At 42.9% G+C, this 21,158-nt stretch overlaps 2 protein-coding genes across 3 annotated transcripts; one reads left to right on the top strand and one right to left on the bottom strand.

The window, feature by feature from the left end:
* Nucleotides 1-1,089: 1,089 nt before the first annotated feature.
* On the top strand, nt 1,090-20,440 carry LOC132795511 (supporter of activation of yellow protein). 2 transcript variants are annotated; one of them, XM_060806257.1, is made up of 12 exons: nt 1,090-1,398; nt 5,788-8,887; nt 9,592-10,933; nt 11,484-11,800; nt 13,254-13,351; nt 13,415-13,573; nt 13,629-14,078; nt 14,667-14,942; nt 15,610-15,919; nt 16,024-16,273; nt 16,867-17,055; nt 17,126-20,440. In XM_060806257.1, coding segments are annotated over exons 1-12 (7,275 nt in total). In that variant the 5' UTR covers nt 1,090-1,396; the 3' UTR covers nt 17,908-20,440. The 2 variants fall into 2 exon arrangements, with proteins under 2 accessions (XP_060662240.1, XP_060662241.1); XM_060806258.1 differs by having other exon boundaries at nt 1,090-1,872.
* Nucleotides 19,644-20,899, bottom strand: LOC132795563 (uncharacterized). The gene is made up of 2 exons (XM_060806359.1): nt 20,796-20,899; nt 19,644-20,739 (listed from the first exon to the last, which is right to left on the bottom strand). Exon 2 carries the CDS (start codon nt 20,596-20,598, stop codon nt 19,753-19,755), a length of 846 nt encoding a protein of 281 aa, XP_060662342.1. The 5' UTR covers nt 20,599-20,739; nt 20,796-20,899; the 3' UTR covers nt 19,644-19,752.
* Nucleotides 20,900-21,158: the final 259 nt, after the last annotated feature.

The following is a 21,158-nucleotide window of genomic DNA, read 5'->3' as shown; positions in this document are numbered from 1 at the left end:
AATAGTGTGGGAAATGGTATCGATATTGCTTCACCTATAGAAGAACGCGCCAAATTATGTTTCCAACAGTGTGGCTGTTTCGCTCTAGTAATAGTTGTACTTTTATTTTGGTATTTTTGCAGTTTTGGTCCTTTTTGCATTTTGTTTAAGAATTTGGTTTTTTAAAATTATTTTTCATTTATATTTTCATTTTAAACTAAATTATATTTTACCTAAATAAATTATTAATTTGAAACTAAAATATTATGAAATAGTTGTATGATTAAATTAGAAATAAAAACACATGTTAATAAAGTTAATAGTAGTTAAAGTTAAAAAGATTCATCGATGCATATAAAATAAATTAACTTTGTTATTTTCCTTAACTTATTATTTAAACTTAGATTACATTATTCAAAATAAATATTATTATATTTATTTTTAATTATACAATCAACAAATTTTACTGTTTATAATTTAAAATGTGAGTTTTTGCTTCAAATATAAAATACATTTTAATTTAATAAATTGTATATTTATTGCTAAGCTTATTGGTAGCCAGGGCTATTGGGATTTGTGGGAATGAAAATCTAATTATAATTAATGTAAAAAAAAACAGCAATAGCAAACACGCTGATTGCAAATGCTGTTGAATGTCCTCGTGTTATCGATAAACATTGAATTATAGTCAAGTGTTGCTCATTCTTATTGTGCATAATATTTGCATTATAATATATTGTGATAATACCTTTTTTAATGTGTTTAGCTAAGTTAATTCTTAAAAAAAAAATAGGAAATGTTTGTATAATGAAAATTTGCAAATTATTCAAACCGAATGCGATAACATTTAAGAAGCACACTTGCACATATTCGATTTAATTTCGATCAGACAAATTAACTTGTATTATTAATAAATTTGGTGAAAGGAATACATTACGTTCAATTCGTTTGATTTCTGGTTGTGGCAAGAAAAGAAAAACGCTACAATATCAGAGCTGGTATATTTGGACTATGCTTGCGCATTGCGGAAGTGACGGTATATTCAGTATATTTTGTGAGCGAAAATGGCCGATTTTGGTGGGAATGGCTGCGGTCACGCTGTTAGTGTTATATTCCAAGCGAAAAACCCAAAAACACTGGCAGACAGCGCGAGCAGGGCATATATATACATTTATTTAATAATGAAATGTTAAAACCGAGAGGTGCGCGCCGAATTTGCAGTTTGCGTTTACACATACATACATATGCGGACAATTCGAATTGTTAACAATCAACAAACAAATTTCTGCGTCGTCGTTTTGTGTGCTGTTCGCTCGCCTCGAAATCGTTAAAAAAAAGGAAAAAAGTGCGTGGAAAAGTGTACGACGAGAAACCAATACACGGAAAGTGGGACAACCGAGCAGCGCTACGCTTTTGGATGTATGTGTGTTAATATTGTGTGTGTGTGTAGTGTATGTGTATATGTATATGTTTAGTGTGTGTGTGTGTGCAAGTACGGGTAATTTGTACCGACTACAGTCACAGCAGAAGCAGCAGCAGCAGTCTCAGTCAGCAGCAGCGGCAGAGCCTCCTCACAGTGTGTGTGTTTTATTTTACTTTTTTTTATTAAGATATACATATGCACTTACATATGTATATTCCAACAAATGAAGAGTAATATCAACGACAAGAAAAAATAAAAGTGCAACGAAATGTTGACAAAAAATGTGTTGTCTGGCTGCAAATAAAAACAAAACATGTTCAATGGCTTAACACACAAAGACACGCGCACTCTCACACACACACACACACACGCTCGCACACCGTTGTACTACGTTATACACGCGAATTGCATGCAAAGAGAAGGCGCTCAACTTCTACTCCATCTTCTTTTGTCTGACGTTTTGCCGCATGGTGAGTTTATTGCCTGACTGCTGCTGTTGTTGTTGTTGTTGTCGCTGTCGTTGTTGGGTCAGTTTTCGGCGTCTTGTTGTGTTGTGCGTTTTTCTGTTGTATTTTTCCCCTATTCGCTGTTTCTTCGTATTTTGATTTTCTTTTCTATGAATTTTTTGCGCATAGCGCTTAGCGCATGTATTTTGTGTTTGTTTTAAGAAACTGTTGTTGTACAAACGCCGTCATTTCGTTAGTTGCGCGGGGGTCGTCGCCAAAGCAAATGCAAATGCATTGCATACATAAGTATGCATGTGTGTGTGTGCGTGCATATGTGTATGTATTTTTCTCCATGCAGCGCTGCGGCACGGGCGATTGCCTTTCATATGCTAGTATTGGTGTCCATCTCTGCGCGCGTGTGTGTGTCTGCTGTGGTGAATTTGTAGCTCGTCTCGGGCCCATGGTGAATTTGTGTGTGAACAGTGTTGCCAACACATACGTCATTTAGCAGCGCTCTCTATGTGTGTTGTGCACTACTGTTGTTGTTGCTGTTGTTGTTAGTGTATGGCTGGCGTACCAATGTGGCGCGGTTTTCTCAATTTCTGCCTGCTCTGGAGCAGACAGCTGTGTTGCCGCGCATGTTTCCACGCTTACGCAGCGCATTATTAACAACGTTTGTTGTTGTTCTTGTTGTTGTTGTTACTATTGCAGGCTTCCCCAGCCAGAGCTGCTTAGCTTCTTCTTCTTGTTTTTGTCGGTGGTGTGCGTTGTCGTTGCCTTTTTTATTGTTTACGCGGCAATTCTTATTCGCCGCTTATTTCATGCAATCTCCGCACAAAAACCACATTTAATTATCTATTTCAAATATTTAAATTACTGTATATCGATATAGTTAGTTATCAACTAATATTTGAGCAACTTATTTTATATTTATTATATTCGGGGAGGGGAGTGTGTAATAATCAAAAATCGTAATTGCCGGCATAGTGAGCATTTTTTGTTGTTTGTTGTTGTCGCTGTTGTTTGAAGCTTTAGTTACCGTTTGCTGAAAAAACAAAAACAAAACAATACAAGCGCATACACGCTGCTCTCTCTCTTTCGCTCTCCCTCTCTCGTTACTACTCTCTTTTGCTTAGCTTTCACGCACACAGCCAAATAATATGTATGCTTAATTGATATGCATATGCAAGCGGCTATCCCTGTGTGTGCGTGTGTGTGTGTGAGAGAGAGAGAGAGAGAACACACATTAAGCATTGCGATTTCATTGAATTTATGTGCAGCTAATCAAGCGATTACTATTATTAAAATCATAGACCCAAACAAAGCTAGCAAATTTCCATGCACACACATACACATTGTAAGTAATTTGTATGTGTGTTTGTGTGTGTGTGTGGAAGTTTGCTTGCAATTGTTTGCGTGTGTGCACGCTTTTTGTTGTTTGTCTCTCTTGTGCGTATGTGTGTGTGTGTATGTGCGTTGAGTTCGTTCTCCTCGCTCTTCGTTGCATCAAGCGATCTCTATAAACTCACACACACACACACATGCTCCTTCATCTTTGGCATCCTTTAAATTGTTGCTGTTGCTCAGTTATCTCATTCTCCTGTTGATCGAACTTCTCTTCCCCGCCATCGCTCATGTCCAAGTATTCCGAATCAACTTCCATCGCAGTCTCATCATCGTCACTCTCTTCCTCTTCCTCCAGACGCAACAACACATCCAACTGACGGCGTGTAAAACGCAACATGGGCTGCAATCCACCGTTATCCTTGTCTCCCCCTTGCCAATAGATTTGTTCCTCGTCACTCTTCCACTGTTCACTGTGCTGCTCCAGTTCCAGTTCCGGTTCCGGTTCCATGTCTAGTTCCGAAGTAGTTCTGCTATTGTTTGTTCTCTTCGCTGGCCGTTGTTTCCCTTTCTCCTTGTTATTGTTGTTGTTGTTGTCCTCGTCGGCCAGCTTGCAGCAGATGACACGAAAAAGCAACCAACCGCCGGCCAAAGCCATCAACAGCTGCTCCATGCGTCCGAAACGCATCCTGCTGGATGCCGCAATGGATGCCGCTGGAAGCAGAATTAAATTTGTGCCCGGAATGCGTTCGCCGGTGGCCAAAGCACGAAAGAGGCAAAGATGCTCCATCAACGGCTGCAGCAGTGACATCAACATTTCTTCCTTTCTTTTTTGTGTTTTCTTTTTTGCTCCAAAACTAACTATTGGATAAACAAATAATACGCTTGCTGCTTGCTGCCTCGATACTCGATAATTTTGTGTGCTTTCATTTGTTGTGTTCACCCTGTTTTTCTCCTTTTTGCTTGACGATTCTCAGCAGCTGCTCTTCTCGCTTCGAACGGCGTTTACACGCTGTTAGCAGCTGCGTTTACACGATGAAGAAGATCTTGATTTACAATCTCTAGGAAAAACCTCAGTTACTTTGCGTCACTTGGGACATCTGAAGCCAAGTGATGAGTGCAGTATATACCCTGTATTTGATAGCGAGTAGACATGTTTAGAAATTTTCAGTAGTTTTCCACAGCACCATAAAACTTTGGTTTTCTCAGTTCAAATGTTACATTTTGCTCTATGTAAAAATCCATAAGAAAAAACTTGATGTTTTTAGTTTCGTGAGCTTTGTGAACATATCGACCTAGAAATATCGAAAACACTTTTTGAATAGTCACGCCATATTTTATCGATGTGAAACCGAATCGGAGCTCACCATATCAAAAATTAATAAGAAAAATGCATCGAAGTTATGCAAATTGCACTACTGATTTTTTAAAAATCATACTGATTCAATTTTTTGATGATTTTGATCGCTCATTTATTGGTAATTTGATGATAAAAGTTTGTTTACATTCTGCGCAGCCAAACGGGACTTGATCAAATATGAAAAAACTGAGTGACTGGGAAAACGGAGCATTACATCTTAGTATTATGAGAATGCGAATATTGATCTTTCTCTCCCGCTCTCTCTTTTTCTCACGGTTCTTTCTTTGCTTTACTTTCATTGTGCAAACATTGCTACCATCTTAAAGACTTAAGCTGTGGATAAATTCATTAAATTTTAATGCTCTATTAGTTCACCAATTGATGCCATTTGTTAGCATTGTTTTTAACTTATCTTCGGGTTTTGATTTGAGTTTGCATTGCAGTTGCAGCGTTGCAGTTAACTGCTCTTTAGGATAATTGCCAAAGAGAAGATGCTATTTAAGCATTATTTTTATCATTAAGCAATGAAGTAAAATTTACGGAAATAAACTGTAAACGACTTTATTTGATAGCTAGTAATGAAAAATATAAGGCTTAAAGAGAGTGTTCTCTTTGGCATTTAACTTATAACTGCACTTAAATGCAAAGCGACAAAGTTAAACTGTCTTTAGGTTACCGCTTGAATGAATTTATTCTCAAAACCACTTTCAATGTCTCCAACTTAGCGGAGCGAAAAATTATAGTAAATTGTCATGCATTGTATAATTGAGGCAGTTATCTTTAATGTGCAGTTAAGTGCATTAATAGAAAGGTTACTAGCTTGAAGACTTTAGTCTCATCTTATTGCAGAAAGGAATTGTATTCATTATATAAAGTTATAATAATAGAAATATTGCAATTTATCTTTAAAGCTCATTTTTGAATTGTTTTATCGATTTATTTATTATATTCAATCTAGTATTTCATTTTAGAGAAGAGGTTGCTCGGTTTCTTTGACTCGAAAAAAATGTCTACACTTATTGTGAATAAAGTTTAGTTTTGATTATAAAATTGTACATTTTCATTTAGTTTTCATTTGTTTCCACTTATAAATTTCATCAAAGGAAACATAATGAAAATGTACACTTTTAATGGAAATGCTAATGCTCTTTAATTTTAGATAAATATAAAGAATATGATTTGTTTTATTAATTATACAAATCAAACTAATTAAATCTATTTCTGTATTCTTTCAGGCAATTGCGTGTGGTGTGGATAAAGTTGAAAGCAATGAATGATTTACGCCAGCAACAGGTACAGGTAGCAGCAACATCGTCTTCAGTCAGCAGTCTGGCAGCAGCTCCGCACTGCGCCGCCACCAACACAAGCAGCAGCAACACCAGCAGCAGCAGCAGCAGCAGCAACACAAGTAGCGCCAACGTGAGTCCACGTTCAAGCTCCAATTCGAATTCGAATTCCAGCAACGGCAGCCGGAGCAGCAGCAGCAACAACAGCAACAACTACAAAGCAGCAACAGCTCAGCGACAAAGACAGCAACAACAGCAACAGCTTGAAGAGGAGGAAGAGGAGCAACAGGAAGTGAGCTCAACATCGTCGCCGGCACAGCGACAACAACAGCAGCAGCAGCCAGAGCAGCAGCAGCAGCAACAGTTGAATGTGTCGCCAGCAGCAGCAACGCACCAACAACAATTGCAGCAACACCAGCAGCAGCAACAGTTGCAGCAACAGCAACAACAACAGCAGCAGCAACAACAGCAGCAGCAGCAACAGCTGGTGGGTCAAATAACCAGCACTACAGCATCGCCGCCGCAGCAACGACTGCGCGACGATGCGCAGCTGCCAAACAGCAACAGTAACAGCAACAGCAACACGAACAGCAACAACACTGGAGCAGCTGCAGCAGCTGAGACAACAACTGAGCTGCCTCCGGTTGTCGCAGCAATGGCCGCCACGGCCCTAGACATTAATGGCGAGGAGAACAACAGCAGCAGCAGCAATAACAGCAACAGTAGCAGCAACAACAACAACAACGTTCCAACAACCACAACAACAGCTGCATTGGCAACAACAGCAGCCACAACAGGAGCTGTTGGTCACAAGATCATATTGAAGCTATCCAAACATGGCAGCGAATCTCTGTCGTCGTCGTCGTCCAGCAGCAGCAACAGCAACAATGACGAACGTCGCGTTGAACCGCTGCGCATACAATTGCCCACACAATTGCCCAGCTCCTCATCATCCTCCTCAACAGCAGCAGCAACCTCCTCCGCATCAGCAGCAACCGCACAGCAGCAGCAGCAGCAACCAAGTCTGGTGCCAAAGATTACCATCAGACCGATAAAGCCAACAACACAAGATGCTGCCAATGCATCCAATTCGGATGCCTCATCCTCCTGCTCCTCATCATCGTGTGCGGACGCTGATGTCGATGCTGATGCCGATGCCGATGACGAGCAGCTGCCGCACATTGTGCCCAAGCTGACGATACGAGCAGCCAACGAGGAGCGTGTTAGCAGCGTGGTGCCCAAGTTGATTATCAAAATGCCCGATAGCGGCGATGGCGGAAGTCCGCACAAAAGTGTGGGAGTCGGAGGCGGAGGAGGAGGAGCAACAGCTGCTCCCACATTGCTGCCCAAGCTGACCATTAAGACGACAACGAAGCTGGAGGGCAACGGCAGCGAGACGCAACTGTTGAGCTGCAGTTTGTCGCCCGCTTCAGCGAGCAGCTCTTGCGCCTCATCCACAAGCTCAGCTTCATCGTCGGAGCAATTGACGGTGCCGAAGCTGATGATCAAGACAACGCACGCTGGCAGTAGCTGCATCAGCAGTGAGGAGCAGCAACCACAGCAGCAGCAGCAACAGCAACAACAACAGATACCAAAGCTAACCATCAACATTAAGGAGCAGCAGCAGCAGCAGCAACCACAGCAGCAACAACAACACACGGTGATCATGACGCACGATGCCAAGAATGCTCAGTGCATACCCAAGCTAACCATCAAGACCAAGTCCATTGAACTGGACGAAGAGGAAGAACAGCAGCAGCAACAATTGGTGCCCAAGCTCACCATCAAAACGACGAGCAACAGTGAACAACAGCAACAGCAGCAACCGCTGCTCAAGCTGACCATCAAGAATCTATGCTCACCCAAGCACAAGGTGCGCGCTGTGCTCGAGGAGAAGGTTGTGACGCACACCAGCTCCAAGCTGACGCTCACCAATGGCGGCGATGTCAGCAGCAACAACAGCAAAGCAGAAGCAACTGTTGCTGCCGTTGACGATGAGCTGCGTCGCAACTCGGATGACATGGACATCGATGATGCACTGTCCAAGGAGCATGATCCGAAAATGTTTCACAATCTGCCAGCAGCAACAGTTGCTGCCGCGGCTGCAGCCAGCAATGGCATCGAAGCAACACAGCAGCAGCAGCAACAGCCAGCGCAACAGCAACACAACATTGTTGACATGGTGGATCTGACGTCGTCACCTTCGCCCGGCTCCTCGCCAGCGCATGTTGTCAATAGCAGCAGCAGCAACAATTATGCCGCAGCAACAGTCGCTGCCGGCGGCGGCACAGCGAATAGCAGCGATTGCGGTTTTACGTCGGGACAAAAAGAGAATCTGTTGCTGGAATGTTTACGCATGCAGGCGGCACAGGCAGCAGCAGCAGCAACCGTTGCGCCCACAGCAGCAACTGTTGTTGGCAACAACATCTCAAATATATTGCTCAGCCAGTTGACGGCGCCGCCGAAGAATTTTAGCGGCCAGAACAACAACAAGAACTCGAACTCTGCTGTCGCTGCCAAATATCCGCAGCTCACCGAACGTCTCATGGCCAATGGCGGAGCAGCCAAAGATGCCGCAGCAGCAACCGTTGCAACTCCCACAGCAACAACTGCGCCGCCATCAGAATCGATCATCGATTCCATTGAGATTCTGGACACGCCCGAGGGAAGTCCACAGTTGACGCCCTACATGCAAAGTGCCTACGACGAGTCAACGGATGTTCCAACAACGCCACCGCCACCAACACAGCAGCAGCAACAACAACAACAGCAGCAGCAGCAGCTGGAGCAACAAGAACAACAAAAGTTGCTTGGCATTTACCAAGCGCATATGAATCTAAATCTGAATCTTAACCAGCATCGTAACCACAACAAAACAACAACAACATCTAACGACAATCAGACGTCGCCACAGCAACTGCAATTGCAGTTGCACAACAACAATGACAACAACCATCTGAAGCGACAGCAACAGTCGCCACAGCAGCTGCAACATCATCACCATCAACAGCAACAGCAGCAGGATCTAAACGCAGAATCTCCCAGTGGCGTAAGTGTAGCATACAGAGACGATCTAAAGTATGGTTCGAAATTTATAACGCTGAACCGGTTTTTTGCATCAAAATGTTTTACATCATTGTTCCTACTAAAATTCGCGAGTTTCTCCAAAAATTATCTTGTAATTTATAAAACGGATCAGTTTAAATCACTTTGAAAAGAGCTACAGATTTATTAGAACACTTTAGTTCTCAAGTTGAACCGGTTTTTGAACCAACATTTTCTTCTAACCTTAAAGACAATTCGTTGCAGATAAATTTGTATCATTTCCATTTACACGGCTTTACTTTTGTTTATTCTAAAATTTTTGCACTGAACCGCTTTTTGAACCAGTTTGAATCGTTCGTCAAAAACTGCTTCAGTTTTGTTTTGTCAATTATGTAAACGATAAGTTTGAATAACATTTAAAACCACAAAAGAGGATGATTAGGAAACGAAAGTGAATCGTGAATCGAGGATTTTTATCCAATTTAAATCGTTCCTACTAAGCTGAACCGGTTTTTCAACCAATGTTGCCATGCTTTTAAAATAGTTTACAGATTTTAAACATTATAAACCAATCAGAGCACAGATAACTATTGTTATGATTTGCTAAATTTAGTTGAACCACTTTGCGAACCACTCCGAACATAAGCTGAACCACTTTATAAAGGAAAAGAAAGCATTTGAATAACTCGCTTTATTTTCGCTTTGCAGTTGCCGCCCAACAAGCAGCGGCGCCTGGACAACAATGAGAACGACCAACAGACGCACAACTGCAGCAACGACACGCCGGCAACAGTTGCTGCTACCGTTCAGCAGCAGCAACAGACGACGCCACCGACGCCGCATCGCAGTCGGAAGCAGAAACACGAGCGGATACTCAACACGGATTTGGAGGAGCAACAACAGCAGCTGAGCAATGGCAATCTGTTGTTGTCGTCGGTAACATCAGCAGCCATTGATGTGAATAACTTGGATGCAACAACAACAGCGGGAACAACAGCATTTCCTGGCACGCCAGCAGCAGGAGGAGCAGCAGCCACGACAACAACGACGACAACAGGCAAAAGACGCGGCAGACCGAAGAGAAATGCAATTGACACCGCAGCAGCAGCAGCCACAGCGGCAGCAGGAGCAACACCCGGCACACCAGCAACACCAGGCACGCCCATCAATGCGCAGGCCGAAAGCGCAGCCAAGTCACGTCGCGTCCAGCTGCTGAGGAAGCGACTGGCCATCGATATGGTGCACAGTGCCGAGGAGCAGCTGGAGAGCAATGCGTTGTTGCCTGAACATCATGCGGAGCATAATCACATGGACGGCAGCAGCAGCGAGGAGGCAGCCCAACGTTTGGCCACCATGCTGACGACGAAGACGACATCATCGTCATCATCATCGATGACGACGGCGATGTCAGCGACAACAACAACAACGCGACAACGCAACGATCATCGGCAATTGCGTGCCACACGACGCAGTGTTGTTGCCTCGCCAGCGGCCGCAACGCCAGCGAAGGCGACGCGCAAACGCATCAGCAAGGCTTCGATGTTGGCGGTGGAAGCGGCAGCGGCACAGGAGGCAGCGTTGCGAAATCTCTCGCGGTTCATTGAAGAGACAAACAACAACAACAGCAGCAACAATAACAGCAATAGCAATAGCAGCAGTAACAACAACATGTCGTTCGCTTTGGCTCAAATCGATTTGACCATGTGCAGTTCCTCTTCCTCCACCAGCAATGGCAGCGCCGCCAACACAGCATCATCAGCAGCAGCAGCAGCAACTACAGCAGCAGCAACTGCAGCAGCGTCAGCAACAACAACGATTAGCTCCATGTTGCCGCCCACAACGATATTGTCGTCGTCAGATCCGCTGCCCGATGTCATCTTTCAGCCCAATGACTTCTCCTCCATTATGGCAACGCAGCAGCTGCGCAACAACAACAGCAGCAGCAGCAACAACAGCATCATGCACTTTCCGCACACGACAAACAGCTCGAGCATCAGCAACAGCGACTCCCACGACGAGGACAACTTCAGCGCACTGGAGCATTCTGGTGGTAAGCATGCAAAAATACTTATTAAAAAGTTTTACAATTGCAATTTAAACATTACTTGAAATTTATGCCGTTGGTTTGATCGCCGGTAATGGCTAGAAGGGCAAGAAAAACGACGGCGGCGGCGTAGCCTTTGTGGCGGCTTCGGTAGCTAAGCCGTCGATTTTATCGGTGGCCTTCGGCGTATGCAATTTATCTAATTTTGTTTTTCTAAAAATATTGATTTTTTGAATCGAATTTTGACATTTTACGATATATGTATTTGTATCCTTCAAATACTGCAATTTATGCAATTTTGATTAAAAAAAAATATCAATTTTTTTAAAGCGATATTTTTAAAGAAATTATTTTTCACATTTTACAATATAATTGCATCCTTAAAAGTTGTACAAAATATTCACACGCCCAACGCTGCTGCGCCGTTATTTACGTGTCCTGGCGCCGACGCGTTAGAAAAGTCCAAAAATCGTCGCCGACGGCGTAAATGTTTCTTTTGTAATTCTTTTCAATTGCTTTTACAACAAATAATAACTAGTACAACTTGCATTTACAGATGAATCTTCGGCCCAGGGCAACAATATTCTCGCCACTTTCGGTGGCAGTCCAGCCCCTGCCACGCCCACTGGCCGTGGTCGCGGACGTGGCCGTGGATCCAGGGGAGGCGCTGGCGGCTCAGGATCTGCGCGCAGTGGCAGCGCAACGGGACGTGGCGGCGGCAACAATGCCAGCAATCTCGGCCAGCCACGTTTGCCGCGCATGGGACGCGGCGCCAGCGCCGTGGCCAAAGCCATCGCACTCAGTCGACCGCGCTGCGTCGGCGGACTCAAGCATCAACCGGATCCAGAGCGACTCAAGGGTCTCTTCAGTCCGGTGAGTGGCATTATTGTATACTGTTTGTTTGCGCGAGTATAAATAAGATTTCGGGAAGCATTTCCGATCCCATATGGAATATAGTTTGTGTAAACATTCCGACTCTAAACACAAAAGAACTAAAATTTGAAAAATTTAAACTGCATCGTTCAAGCTGAGCTGCTTTTAAGAGTATTATTTCATGACTCGTCCTCAAAGAAAATCATATTATCAATTTAAATGGGTATAAAAATGACAATATAAAGAGCGAAACTGACTAAGAAAAAAAAATAGAGTGAGAGAGAGAGAGAAAACTTAATTAGGCGGTGCGCGCAACACATAAAAGTAGTCTTTAAAGATAAAATGCAGGGTATGCGCATTTCAGTCAACATGAAAGCTTTTAGTTTGTGTGCTGCTTCTTCTTCGCGGCATGATTCATTCAAAGGATGTCACATTGTCTGTGTGGCCAAGCACATGTGCGTGCGTGTGCGAATGTCTGTGAGTGTGTGAGCGTGCGTGTGCGAATGGCGGTGTGTGAGTGGAGGTATTCTATGTGTGAGTTTGCTCTTTATTTTTTGGCTAATTTTCATTGTCTTACTATATTGCATCTTGTTTATGTTTTATTACGTAAAACTTGCTTACACCCAAGCAAGCACACACACACACACAGAACTAAACCAACCTACACACACACACATTGCACAAAGTGCGCTCTATGTGTGTACGTGTGTGTTTGTGTGTCGTAATTAAAATCAAAGGCGCGCGCGCGCTGCATTCATTGCCAACTGCTACCAAAAACGCAACCAATTGCAACAATAACAATAACAGCAACAGTAGCAGCTCTACTAACTACACACCACCAATAGCAACAACAACAGCAACAACAAGAAAAGCAGCGGCATCGACAGCAGCATGCGAGCGAGGCGCGACGTTATTGTTGTTGTTGTCTCTTCACCTGCGATTTTAATCAGCTGAACAATTTTTTTTGTCTGTTTCTTTGTGTCACTGTGTGTGAGTGTGTTGGTGCTTTTTTTCGCTCGCTCTCTTTAATATGCGTCCGACGGCAACGGCATGCAAAAGCCACCTTCACCACACCTGCTGCGTCGAGAGAGAGCATCCAGAGTGCGACAGAGCGAGAGAGGGAGAGAGAGAGAGAGAGCGCACTCAACAGCACCACGCTGCAGTCTCCCCACGGTTTGCTGTTGCTGTATATTTTTTGCATGCTGGCAACGCTGTACCCATTCGCTCTCTCTCCCTCTCTCTCTCTGTGGGACGCTAGTGCTGCCGGCGTCGCTGCCGCTGGCTGCGCAGCTTCGGCTGGCGCTGCTGTTTGGAGCAGAGCGCGCGAAGCCCAAAATCAATGCCAAAAAAAAAACAAATGAAAACAACAAAAGATTACTGCAAAATGTCCTAAATAGAAAAGAGTTTGTTTACAAATGTGATTATATTAATAATCGTTGTGTTGTTGTTGCAGTCGCCGCAAGTGTTTGAGGAGGACACACGGATGAGCGCCGATCTAAACAACAGCAATCAATCAATGACCAGCATGGAGCCACCGTTAACGCCGCAAAAGTAAGTAAACTATTTCTATTTGCAGTTGGGAACATTTATTCACTATATCCCTCTCTTTCTCAGACAACAACTGGACTTTCTCAACAACGAGGAATCGCAATCATCGATGGTGAGCAGCGTCAGTTTGATGGATTCGAATCAGGGTCAATCGGTGGACGCCATCATCGGTTCGGCCATGAAGCGACCCAAGAAGAAGAAGATGGAGATTTGCGTAGCCGAAGAGTGAGTTGAATTTCGCTAAAAATGTTTTCCGTTTCTAACCTCAAAATTTTAACAGTACGGAATTTAATGCCTCCTCGATTGCGGAATACGATTGGCCGCCACCCAAGGGTTGTTGTCCGTCCAAGAATCGGGATACATTCATGATCCAAGAGCAGGTTGCCCTCTACTTGGGCATCACCAGTTTCAAGCGCAAATATCCCGATTTACCGCGACGTCCCGTCGACATGGAGGAACGTAATTGGCTCCAGGAGAAGGGTTTGGTCAGCGAGAAAATGTGCGATCTGGGCATCACTGCGGTCTGGGCCTCCGACATCTTGGACATTATGTATGCCGATTTCTATGACAAGTACGAGGAGTACAAGGAATACATACGCCAGAAGCATCTGCGCGACATCGAGGCCAAGCAAAAGGCGCTCGGACTCACCGTGGGCAATGGACGCGGCTTGCAGGCCCGCGATCGCGCCATGCTCTCCACCAGCAAATGGAACGTCTACTTCAACAAAACGTAAGAGAAACTATTCTTTAAATCGAATTGGTTAAAATACTTTTTATGTTTAATGAAGTTTTGTGTACAGAAGAATCTTCCTTCTGTTTAAGAATCTTCTTTCTGCAGAAGAATCTTTCTTCTGGAGAAAAATATTCCTTTCTTAGATGAATCTTTCTTTAGAAGAATCTCCCTTCGGTAAAAGAATCTTCTTTCTGTAGAAAAAAGCTTTCTTATGTATACGAATCTTCCTTCTATAAAATAATCTATCTTCTATCGAAGAATCTTCCTTTTGCAAATGGAATCTTTCTTCCATAAAAGAAGAAGACTATTTTTCAAGTAGACTATTTTCCAATGAAGAATCTTCTTTCTGTAAAAGAATCGGTTTTTCTGGAGAAGAATCTTCCTTCCTAATTATTATACATTATTTCCGGGACTTCCAAAGATCGTCAGTTAAGTTATTTAAATGATTTGAGTGAATATTCTCATGATTGGGAGAATCTTAAAGTTATGCTAACGAGTATCTCACCACAGTTGTTCTCATTCTCAACTCTGTTCCCACACTAATTTGGAATCTTCTTGCTCTTCCCATTTCTTCCCGTTTCTTAGGCGCAAGGAGGAGCGTGTGGCGTGTCTCGATCTGCAGACGTTCACAATGAATCTGCCGATGCCACGATCGGCGCCCAGTTCGACGTTGTTGCATCGTTCGATCACGAATGCGGTGCGATCGGCTGCCCAGGCGGAGAACATCCCGGAGCCGCCGACATTGCTGCCGTCGCGTGTCTACGATGCCGGGTATCAGCGAGTCGACTACGCCTATCCCTTGGCTTTGGTGCCCGGTCAGTTTTCGTCCAGCTATCGCCAGCTAACGCCCGCCGAGTTACGGTAAGTCGAAAGATGAGAAAATTAATTTATGAATGGTAGAAGGAGGCATCACCAACCCCTTAACCCTTCGTCAACAATCCAGACGATCTAGCCATGTTTGTCTGTCTGTCGTTCCGTCTGTCTGTCTGTCCGTGTGAAACACTGGATCTCAGAGACTATAAGATATACAGCTATAATTTTTTTTCGACAGCATTATTTGTTATGTTTGCACGCAGATTCAGTTTGTTTCAAATTTTTTGCCACGCCCACTGCCGGCCCCGCAAAAGGACAAAACTCGAATAACAAGCGTAATTTTAAAGCTAGAGTCGCCAATTTAGGTGTATATAATAATGACTATAGTAGTTGTGATTCCTAAGAATTGCGTTCGTTGCGATCAGACAAAAATTGTCGAAGTTATTAATGAAATATTTTTGTATGGGCAAAAACGCCTACTTACTAGGGGTCTTAGTTGCTTTGGCTGGCAACCTGGTATATTAAGCAGTCTATGGAATATTTTAAATGTGGTTCTATACCAAATATTCCACTTGGTATACTTTTTTAGTATATTTTGAAAATAATACCACAATACTTTGCTTTTATTCAAAATAAGTAGCGGGTATCTCAGAGTCGAGCACACTCGACTGTAGCTTTCTTACTTGTTACTAATTGCTTTTTCTGGAATTTGCAGAGCTTATCCGCTAAACACAGTGCTGGAGAAGCCGCAGCAGCCAAAACAACAGCAGCAACAAGAAGAACAGCTGATTGATGCTGTTGTCAAGGCAGAGCCAGCAACATCAGCAACGGTAACGGTAGCAAAAGCAGCAGCAGCTGCGACTGCAACGGTGCGACGCAGTCAGCGAGCTGCGCGCCAGCATCGTCACAATGAGACAGCAACAACAACAGCAACGGGAGCAACAGCCAAAACAACGTCCAGCGGCGGCGCATCATACTACAGCGGCAGCAGCAGCAGCAGCGAAGCCAGCAGCAACAGCGACTCGGTAAGCACGACGCGCACTCTCACTCTCTCTCTCTCTCTCTTTTCGGCATTCTCTTAAGCTCTTTGTTAACCCACCCCCAAAAAAATCATATGCAAATTTTGCAGGAGAGTGACGGCGACAGCGACAGCAGCTGCAGTAGCAGCAGCAGCGCAAGCAGTGCAAGCAGTCGCAGCAGTAACGAAAGCAGTCGCAGCAGCAGCGGCAGCGCAACGAACTCGCAGTCGCAGCAGCGGGAACAGGACGCAAGATTAACGACGACGACGACGAATTGTGGCGTCTGTTTGCGCAGTCAGCATCGCAATGCGAAAAACATGCCCGAAGCTTTTATACGCTGCTACAGCTGTCGGCGTCGAGGTAAGTTGGAAAGTGTTTGCTGACAGTGCTGCCAACTTGTTAGTTAGCAGTTTATAAGTTGGCAGCACTAATTGCTTTAAAGCTAGGTATAAACGATGCAAGCAAGTTGATTACTTTTTTTTTAATTTAATTTCTTTATTAAGTATTGAACCAATACAGCAAGAAGAAAAAAAGTACTATAACAACACAGGGAAAAACTTATTTGAACCAAGCCTCGTATTCATTTAAGGTTTTAAGTTTAAATTGATTACTGCAATCAAATTTGCACGTACATTTTGTTTTTATCCATACTCGCGAAAATATTGAATTAGCTAAAGTGAAAAGTGTCTAATTATTAAAAATTAAATACTATATGCTGTTATAACTAAATTTTATCTGGACATTGTGTCGCAAGTTGTCGCTAGCACTGCTATTTCAAAGTTCACAGTTGTATAAACCCGAGTGAAACCATTTTGCTGCAAACAAAGAACTTAAGAAACTTAAAACAAATTGCAAATTATTTTCAACTTGCTGCAAATTGTTTGCATCGTGTGTACCTAGCTTAAGAATACCATTTTCAATGAAATACTTATTAAATTCATCGTTTTTTACAGTGCATCCCAGCTGTATTGAGATGCCACAGCGCATGGTTAACCGGGTGCGCAATTATAATTGGCAATGTGCGGACTGCAAGTGTTGCATTAAATGCCGCAGCAGCCAGCGACCCGGTAAAATGCTCTACTGCGAGCAATGCGATCGCGGCTATCACATTTATTGCCTAGGCGTCAAAACAGTGCCTGATGGTAAGGCTCTAAATTGAAATAGAATTGTTAACTAAACTGCAACTAATCATAATTGTATATTATTTTGTAGGTCGCTGGAGCTGTGAACGTTGCTCGATTTGTATGCGTTGCGGTGCCACACGACCCGAAGGATTGCCAACGATTGTCTCACCGCCCAACGGTGTTGTCGATGGGTCGTCGCTGGTCAAACCGGTCAAGCACAAAAAGGTGAAATGGATGAACGAGTATCGCATCGATCACATCACCAATTTGCGCGAACACTGTTCCATGCTCTGTGTGCCGTGTGCACGCGCCAAGCCCACCAAACGTACGCCAGCTGCTCCTGCTCCAACTCCAGTTGCGACTGCCAGCAACAATCAGTCGTCTCCTCCTGCTCCTTCTCCTGTTGCTTCAGCCACAGCAGCAACAGCAACAGCTGCATCACCAGTTCAACAACAGGCGAATGGCTCCACAACAACAACAACAACAACGGAGCCAGCTTTGAGTCCAACAGCGTCTCCAATGGTGCAAACGACGACGCTGCCCGTCGAGGCGGTCAGCAATACGCCCGTGACAGCGAAGCGACGGCAGCTGACGACGGCAGTCGAGATGATGAATGAGAGCAGCAGCAGCAGCAGCAGGGAAGCGGCATTTGAACCCATGTACATTAGTTATAAGAAGCAACAGGATAATGGCAGCAATAGCAGCAGCAATGTGGTGGATAGTGCTCTCATGTTGGTTGCTGATGGAGGAGCGTCGTCGACTACAGCAACAGCAACAGCCACAGCAACAATCACGACAACAACAACAACAGCAACGTCGTCGTCTTCGTCATCATCAATTGGCATAGCGCCGCCGCCGGTTGTTGCCTGAGTGGGGGTTATTCGTTATTGTGCCAAGCGCACTCTAACGGACTTGTAGTAAGAGCGAGCGAGCAAGAGATAGAGAGAGAGACAGAGAGATAGCGCGGGTCGCGGTGCAGTCACCACACCCCCCAAAACACCCACCACCCAATCCCCTCACACACAAACACACACACACACACATACACAAATGCGTGCATAGTATTAACGAAGAAAGGAGGAAAAGGAAAGGAAAAGAAAAGAAAGCGCCGCTATTTTTGTACATGTCTGCGGTTTGGCGTATGTTAATAAATAATTATTATTATAATTTTTTTTTTTTTGTTTAACTTGTAATTGTTTTATATTATATTCACATACAATTATGTTACTTAAGAAAGCAACAAGTGCGAATTATGCTAATTACAACACACACACACACATACACATACATGACAAACACACACACACACACACAATAACAAATTACGAAAATGATCAACAAATTATGTTCTATGCCTAAGTTCAATTGTTTAGTATATTTAGCAACTAAGAACACACCACTTTCCCACACACTCACACACATGCAACACACTCACACACATGCAACACACTCACACACACATAGACACAAAAAGGAGTTCATTAGTAGCTGCATTTTAGTTGAATTATTTTTAATTGTTTTCTGTGTGCGTCCCTTTTTGGCGTTGCCAGACTGTTAACCATCATCGTCATCATCATGTAATGTACTGCAAACTGTCTGGCAACTCTGCGCTCGCAAAGAAACAACAAACAAACAAACAAATCACACTTATGAAACGTATTTACAAACTTTAGTATGTGTTTTAACTAATTTAAATTACAATTGTTATCCGTGTTGTCTCTACACACTTCCCCCAACCCCCTCATCATCCACTCACACACACACAGCAGACACTTTTAAGTGTGCGTTCGAAATAATGCAAACGAGAAATATCATACAAAAATCATGTCTATGTATGGCTAGCTTATACAATTGTACTATACAAATAATATACATATAAATACAAATATATATATATATACACTATGGATAAATTAAAAACAAAACAACTAACATTATTGTATGTAATAATAATAAAAACAAACAAAAAAATTATTGCGCTAATTGGGCTGAACCTTTTTTTTATATATACATACATATATGATATATGTATAAACAACTAGAAATTGTGTTTGTACTTCTAAATACTACCTAAAAAAACAAGAAAAAGAAAAAAGAAACTAATTATGTGTATTCTGCTTAAGTTGTAAGTTTAGTGATGTAAATTAATTAAGAGCCAAATACAAATGCAAATGCACACGCATGCATATGTGTGTATGTGTGTGTGGGTGCGTGCGTGTGCTTATGTATGCGTGTGTTTGTATGTACATATTAGTAGTGTCTTTAACAACAACCACAACAACAAGAATATTTACTATGTATGAGAGATTAGATATTAAGGATGTATTATACATGTAATTAACGCTAATGCTTCACACACACACACACTCACACTCGTATATATAAAATCTTTGAAGCACAAGAAGAGAAATGGAAGTGTGGCCACACTTGACGACGTAACGTGTAGCGTAACGTAACGTAACGTAATGCAATCGGTCTACTTAAACGCATCAGCAGTGTTTGGTAAAAATCTAATTTTCCATTCAGAAACTCGTATGCAATAAGTCCTTTATTAAGTGAATTATTATAATACACATCCAACAAACACAAAAACAACACACATACACTTATAGTATATATATATACATATATATATTTACGCAGAATAAGTCGAAAATAAACAAGCAGCATTAATAATTTTGCCTTACCAACAAATTTTGATTGCTCTGTGTGCAACTACAACGAAGAGGATGAAGATGATGTTGAGAATGAAGATGAAGTGAAAGTGGATTCAAAGCAGCCAGCTTTTTCTAGTTGCTGCTGCAGATCATCGCCATCCCGCCAGATCAACACATGAGCCTGAATCTCCCCCCCATGGACGGACAATCGATCGTGCAGCTCCTCGCCATGCCGAATGCAAGCGAAATCCTGCGGACGCAACTGGAGCATGGGACACAAATCGTTGCAACCGTCGCCGCAGTAAACAATGCGATCGTAACTTTGCTGCGGCTGGTCACACTGCATCAGGGCAGCCATTATGCCGCCTTTGCACAAGTTGGCAGGACAGCGATCGCAATGCGATTGCTCCTCATACGGCGCCAATTGCAATTCCCCATTTTCCAACACGTTCGCTGTGTTCGTAAAGATGCGTGAAGGGGGAAAAATATCACTTAAATCATTCGCCTCGAGACACTGTCGAATAAAATAACTATTCGCATCGCTGATAATGCACAGATCCGTTTCCGGTCGCTTCTCCAGTCGTCGCAGCAAACATTCCATGCCCGGCATCGTTCGCAACTTTCGCACACTTTCCGTTATCTCCTCGACCCGCACTCCTTGCTCTTGCAGTATTCCTAGCAGGCATTCGATGTACGTCATCCAGCCGAATTGCGCTTTCAGCGAGTGCAACTCGTCGCGATTGTAACGCGGATCCAAAAATGATTCGATTGTCTCATAGCAATCGCCATTGAGAATCGTGTGATCAAAGTCAAAGCTGGCGAGGAGTCGTTGATGGACCAGCCTAATACTCCCCCAAGTTCTGTGTCGTCGCAGCACGTGTCCAGCAATCTTCATTATCATCATCGTTTACGTATACAAAATATTTGTCAAGGGTGATGGGAGAAACTAACCTCACTTTTTATAGAAAATATGTATACAGGGTTTACAGGTTTGAAAACTCAATTTGAATATCATATTTCAAGCGGTTTAAATAGTTAACAGCAGCTTAAAGTAATTTTAATTTAATAAAATATTCGTTCTGTGTGATGGGGAAAACTAACCTCACTTTTCTAGCCTTTGAATTTGCAAATTTTGAGTTTGAAAATTCAATTTTGATATCATATTTCAAGCGGTTACAATATTTAACAGCAGCAAGTGTAGTTTTCATTTTGTGAATCAGTTACGTATACAAAATATTTCTGATGGGAAAAACTAACCTCACTTTTCTAGCCTTCAAATTGAAAATATAGTTCAACGTAGTTTGTTGTCTTACTTTTTGTAATTCTCCGGCGGAATTTGTGGCGTGTGTCTCTAAAAAAAAAACACTCAAGTAAAAATAAGTAAAAGTTATTCTAATATCTTTAGATTAGCTCTATATTTAGATCTAAAACAAAAAAATAATTTTCAAATCAATAGTTCTTTAG

Source organism: Drosophila nasuta, chromosome X (genome assembly GCF_023558535.2).
Source record: "Drosophila nasuta strain 15112-1781.00 chromosome X, ASM2355853v1, whole genome shotgun sequence".
NCBI lineage: Eukaryota > Metazoa > Arthropoda > Insecta > Diptera > Drosophilidae > Drosophila > Drosophila nasuta.
The sequence above is the reverse complement of the archived record's forward strand: the minus strand, read 5'-3'. Positions and strand labels throughout refer to the sequence as shown.